Here is a 6,142-nt window from a genome sequence, read left to right as displayed (position 1 = left end):
TGCATCCTCTAGGATTTGATAGCAGACTTTTTTGGCCTAAAATTTATTGGGAGGTGCCATATAATCAAAAACCTACAACCCCAAATTTTGACCTAATAATTCGTTAATTGGAATTTTAGAAGGGAAAAGTTTTATTATTCTTGAAAATTTTATTCTAACATATAAATAATGTCCCATTAAAATCCTCTTAGCCCTTGTCCAAACAACCACCCTACTTGGGGGCGAGTACATGACTGGACAACTTAGCCAGACCACGATGGATTTTCAGGTTTCTCTGCTCTGAATGTTCTGCAACCAAGAATCCTGTAGTAAACCTTTCCTTTATCCGATTCTGGATCCAAGCCATTACAGTTCACACTACATAGAGTAATACAATTTTTGTTAGCAGATACTGTCCAATACCATAGTTATTTCTATAAATAAAAAAAAATTAATTCAAACAAAAGTCCTAATACAAAACAGCCTAATTACCTGCCAACAAGGTTGGTGGGTACCTCCCAGTCCCAGGTCGACACCATCAAATCCATATCTGCGTAGAAACTTATGACCAGATTGCCTGACGAAACGAGTTTCGTGCCGATTGGAATTATTCACCAGCCGACCGATCTGATTAACCTTATCATCCCTTCCAGAATCATTTCCATCCTCCCAAGTCCAAGAAGGTACCCTTCAGGCCCATGAGTATTTCAAAGCTGTCACCTGGCTGTAGAAGTCTAAACGGAGAAAGTGTGAAAGTTCAATTGATAATAAAAATAGCTCTTATCTAATATATTAAAAAGCACTGGCACTAATGCACAACCTTGCAGTACTCCTAATACGCACCATTGTCCAAGTCCGTCCATTCGTCATGCGAACGCACTGTGAGTGTTTTGGGATCAAGAACAGCAAATGCATACACAACGTGAGTGCAGAGACTGGGGTTGATGTGCGATGGTAGGAACTGGCCCACTCCTTTCCTGTGCCACGCCCAATTGGTAAAGTAGCAGATCACCTTGGCATCAGCTGTGGGCAGGGTAATATTAGTGTATTGAAACACACTAATGATGACAAATTCCTATCTTAACTATCTTGTTAATCAATATTTTATTGTAACTATAAGGTTATATGAAATAGACAATCTTTGCAATAAAATAATACACTCACATGGCTGTGGAGGACGCGATCCAGTGGCAACTGTCTCTCTACTACTGGCGTTAGTACCAGTTTCCGAATAATGACAGTCAGCCTGGCTGGGAATATCACAGGTTTGCTCCTCTCTAAATCAAGCATGTTACAATCAAGCTCAAGTCAAGTATTAATATTATTTTATGAAATAAACATTCATTTGAAACATTTTTATATAAAAAAATATCTTTTTATAGAGAAATACATTTAATTACAATAACATTACAAAACATTTGATATTAAATTAATGAAAGAACTTGAATACAGTCAACGGTTTTTTAATATGTAAAACCTTTGTGAATATATATCAGTAACAAATATTGAACTTTATATTGATAATAAGAAAAGGTATCCCTGTCATGCTGTTTTTGGGTGATAGTTCATTGTAAGAAATTTTAAACAAAGTGAAATGTTTTGTTGGAGACAACGGTAATGAACAAAACCTTAATGCCTCAGCATGTATTGTTTTTGTCTGTTCCAGTTGTTACTTTTATAAATATTCTATTTTAAGCTACCATATTAATTTGTTTCTAAGAATATGTCCCAATATATTACTATATATAGAGGTGTAAGAGGAACGTAATTACCAAAAAACCACATCTCTCATTGCTACTTCTCATTTTGCGATAATTGAATACGAGTTCAGAAAAACCTTTTTGCATTTTTTTTTTGTATTGAATATTGAATACAAGAAATAAACAATAGAAATTATAAAAAATTGAACATAGTTCTCTATTCCAATTCATTAACTCAAAACAGCAGTAAATTTGAAGTTACCTTTTTAGTTCTGTCAGAATTAATGGTAGTGTTATCATATTAGCATCATTAATACTTAAACATGATGATTGGCTATAAAAGGCTGTTGAGTCACACTTTTAAATATGGTATTAAAAAATATATATAATAAATTTTCTTTTGGCACTTTAGGAAAACTTTGGAAGACAGTGACAAGAAACGTCTTTTCTTATTTCTTTCAATAGAATAACGATTTTTTGCAAAACTGCCATATGGCAGTGTTTCTTACTTATGACTAAAATGTATAATCAATGCCATACACATAAAGGCTAAACTTACAGCATTAAAGTGCAGGTTGGAAGGGCAGACTCTTTCAACTCGCTTGCCATCAATGCAAGCATAGTAGCGAGAGCAATCACTGCTATGAGCTTCCGCAGTCGTGCAGCCCTGGTCTCGGCTTCCTGCAAACCTTTGAGTCAAGACTACAGTCAGGACCCGGACCAGGATACTTGCGCAGCACTCGATTGATGGTACGCAGCAGCGGGTACTTCTCACAACCGCACTGGTTCCTGTCAATTGATAAAAATTAATGCAACAATAGTTTAAAACTGCAGTCTGGCCTAGACTGGGTTACTTGCGAGGCACTTGGTTGATAGTACGTAGCAGCGGGTACTTCTCACATTCCCACTGGTTCCTGTCATTTGATAAAAATTAATGCAACAATAGTTAAAACTGCAGTCTGGTCTGGACAGGAATTCTTACGCAGCACTCGGTTGATGGTACACAGCAGCGGGTACTTCTCACAACCGCACTGGTTCCTGTTCAATTGATTAAAATTAGTGTAATAATAGAATAAACTAAAGTCTGGTACGAACTGGGATTCTTGCGCAGCACTCGGTTGATGGTACGCATCAGCAGTTACTTCTCAAATCCCCACTGGTTCCTGTCTGTTGATTCAAATTAATGGAAAAATATTTACTTTTATATCCTTCCTTCTTTTCTCTGAGTTTTATCTTAAATATTTCCTTATTTATATTGCTCAATTCAACTGGATTTCTGAATTTTTTATGTCACAAAGCATTGGTATGATTTGTTCACATTTCATCTAGTTTTGTAGTCTATGTGTTTGCTTAGTCATTCAACCTGTGAAAGAGATCAGATTACACAACAACAAAAAATGCCAAAATTCCAAAAAATGCCATTGTACCAAACACATGATTATTATTAAATTGATAGATTTTTTAAAAACAAATAACATGTGATCATCAAAATGTTATATCATGAGAGTTTAACATATAGCGATTCAAAAACAATTTTTTCCTGCAACAAGTTTGAAATACCTGAAGTCATCGAGATCCAGAGCCCAGATCATGGCACCACCAAGGTTGTTGTGCAACACGTATTCCGACTTGTGATGGATCATTGCTTGGTCGTCAAATGACAACCCACTGGTCCCCCTAAGCGGGCATATGGACCAATTTGGCCATCCTGGGTCCTTTACCACTTTCCCAGTTCTTCTTGAGGATACGCTCGCAGATCTGTAAAACAGGCAAATTACTGACTGTGTTTTTAGTGATGGCAAACTACAGTCTTTATTTTTGGCGCACACAACGTTCAGCATGGCACCAAAGGAAATCACTTTCACATTTCTTACAATGATTAAGGTAATACATTTTATAATATAAACAAAATATAATTTATAATTTATTGAAGCTCCAACATTTTTGTCCTATGTGCTACAAAAAATTATGGTTTAACATACAGTACGATCACTTTTATTTCTATCCAAACAACTAGTTAAATAACAATGTTGTGAGCCTCCATCTCTTTTTATGATAATGACTGTTGGTTTATTACTTTTTTTGGTATTGTTTATGAGGACTAATTCTGAATTTAAAAGTTGGTTAGGTACTTTAAACAATAAAAGATTCTTTCACTTCTTAGTTTTTATCATTCATATTTGTAACTAAAGGGCTATAACAGTTGGCAAAAACACTTTGCTACCATAGAAAAATTGCTAACTTGACTCATATAGGGCCTCCTCTTTTTAAAAACACAATAAATATGATAAATACTGTTAACTATACTTCTACAAGCAATCTACAAAATTATATTGTGACAAACAAGCTTTTAATGTCATGTGGCATGCTAGTATTGGTTCCAATAAAATTTCTAAAATAATGAATGTTCTACATAATGTCTGTAAACAATGAAATATTTTTCATAATGAAACATGTTTTTTTTTTTAAATGTTCATCAATTCATCACAATGTTCATTAATGAGGTAAATATTCACACATTGCTAATGAAAAATAGTGGGGCACAGAAAATTAACAGTGTTAGGCTGTCAAAAGAGGTTTCCTATTTATGAAAAAACATCCTTAATGACTTGTATCTGTGATACCAACAATAATAAGGCTTTGACCCTACAATGAGTAATAATAAAAAACATAAGGTGCAAAACACCTACCCTCGTAGTACGCCAGGAAACCTCTGGCTCTTGTTTCTTCTCCAGCCTCTCCTCCACCATATGTGGGGGCATTGAGATCATTGTCCTTGAGATCAGCCAGGCTGAAGCTCTGTCCATTACATCGGCATAACCTAGCACCAGGCTTGCGCCTATCAGCTCCCTGAGAGATGCCCAGTAATGGATTGGTGAAGTTCTGTCAAGAAAATGTCATGTTAGTGCATCTCATTGAAACATATAAAACACAATCCACCCCTCTGTTATTATCGGGATCTAAAGATTCTCTAGTTTAGTTACCATGCTATTGTACAGTATATAAAATTAGAGCGATGGAAAGAGTAAATGCTAAATAATGTTACTGATCAGGTTCATTGTAGTGAATTCAGAGTGGTGAGTTATCAGTTTGGTTATCTGCACATGGGCAAAAATTAATTTTTTAACTATTTTCAACTATGATCAATGAATTGTTATAATATATAGATACGCTAATTAATTATTTATTTTAAGTTCTATTCACTTAAGGGAAAATGTGAGGAACCTTTGATGGCAATTAGTCTTTATTAGGACCTTTGCAGTGCTTCTAGAGTAACACAAGATATTCAAGAAGGGTAAGTTTTGAAGCTGCAACAGTCATCCTTCACAGTAAACCAGAGCTATTATTCAGCCTGTTTTACCCTAATATCTCAACATTTGTGTTAAGTGGTGTGCCCACCCCTAGACACCATCTATTCGGTTTGCGTAAATTGAAGTAACATGTTGGTTTTTTTGCTGCATTCAGTATAGATCTACTGACAAAAAAAAGAACTCTCGGATGTGGCACAGATTAATTTACACCAGTAAAGTAAACTCTGTGCAAAATTTCACATTGTTCCGGTTATGTCTTATACTGAATGCCAAATGACAAACTGGATAAATGATAAGAGCTGAGGCATAAAACACATACGCAAGTGCTACAATGCAAGTTGCAAATGTTGCAACACAAACAACCAGCCAAGGGCATTACTAACCATCCTACTGACATTGACACATGCTGCTATGGGTAGCATGTTGGGTGACAAAGTGAGTGTGATACTGGTGTTTAGAAAACTGGGGTTTAGAAAAGAGCCTCTTCTTCCATCCCTTAACACACCCACCTGAGAACCGGAGCACCTAGTTAATCTGGGCTAACTATATGTCTTCTTCTAAAATAATGCCCTATGTTCAGTATGTACTAGCAACTTTCAAGTTTGTCAACCGTCAATCGCAAATTGATGGAAAGAAGTGGGTGATTTGTTGACTAGTCATAAATAGCATAGTTTGGACCTACACTGCAATAAGTAACATGTGCCAGAAACTCATCCAGACTAATTTGGAAACAAAATTTACCGTATTGAAAAGTGACATCATCATCCTCGGGGTGAGCGTACATGGGAGCCACATGACCTGTACGTTTGTCCCACTGTCCATGGTAATCATAAGCCATCACTGCAATCCAGTCCAGGAGTTCTGACAATCACTGGTACATTCGTAACCTGAGCAGTAAAATAACAATTATTTACTATGTTTTCAAACTTCTTAAATGCATCACAAATATTAAAGATAGGTAAAATAACCATGTCTAATAAAAACAATATGAAAATTAAAAAAAAAAAAAGTAATATATATAAAAGGACAACCTTGACACATTGAAGAGAACTATGTGCCAGTACATAATAAAAATATTCATTATTTTACAGATTTGTAAGAATTTTAGGAAGCCCATTAAACTAATAATAACAATAATTATATTATATTAAA

General features: G+C 35.3%; 1 protein-coding gene across 1 annotated transcript; it reads right to left on the bottom strand.

Annotated features, from left to right (window-relative positions):
• Positions 1-654: 654 nt before the first annotated feature.
• LOC124374919 (probable chitinase 10) lies at positions 655-5,857 on the bottom strand. The gene is given in 10 exon segments (XM_046833053.1): positions 655-713; positions 823-1,002; positions 1,144-1,225; positions 2,239-2,399; positions 2,401-2,468; positions 3,240-3,358; positions 3,361-3,394; positions 4,366-4,562; positions 5,374-5,499; positions 5,673-5,857. Coding segments are annotated over 10 exon segments (1,167 nt in total). The 5' UTR covers positions 5,829-5,857; the 3' UTR covers positions 655-669.
• Positions 5,858-6,142: the final 285 nt, after the last annotated feature.

This window comes from Homalodisca vitripennis, unplaced genomic scaffold (genome assembly GCF_021130785.1).
Source record: "Homalodisca vitripennis isolate AUS2020 unplaced genomic scaffold, UT_GWSS_2.1 ScUCBcl_11196;HRSCAF=20386, whole genome shotgun sequence".
Lineage (NCBI taxonomy): Eukaryota > Metazoa > Arthropoda > Insecta > Hemiptera > Cicadellidae > Homalodisca > Homalodisca vitripennis.
Note: the sequence above shows the minus strand (reverse complement) of the source record. Positions and strands in the feature narration are given on the sequence as shown.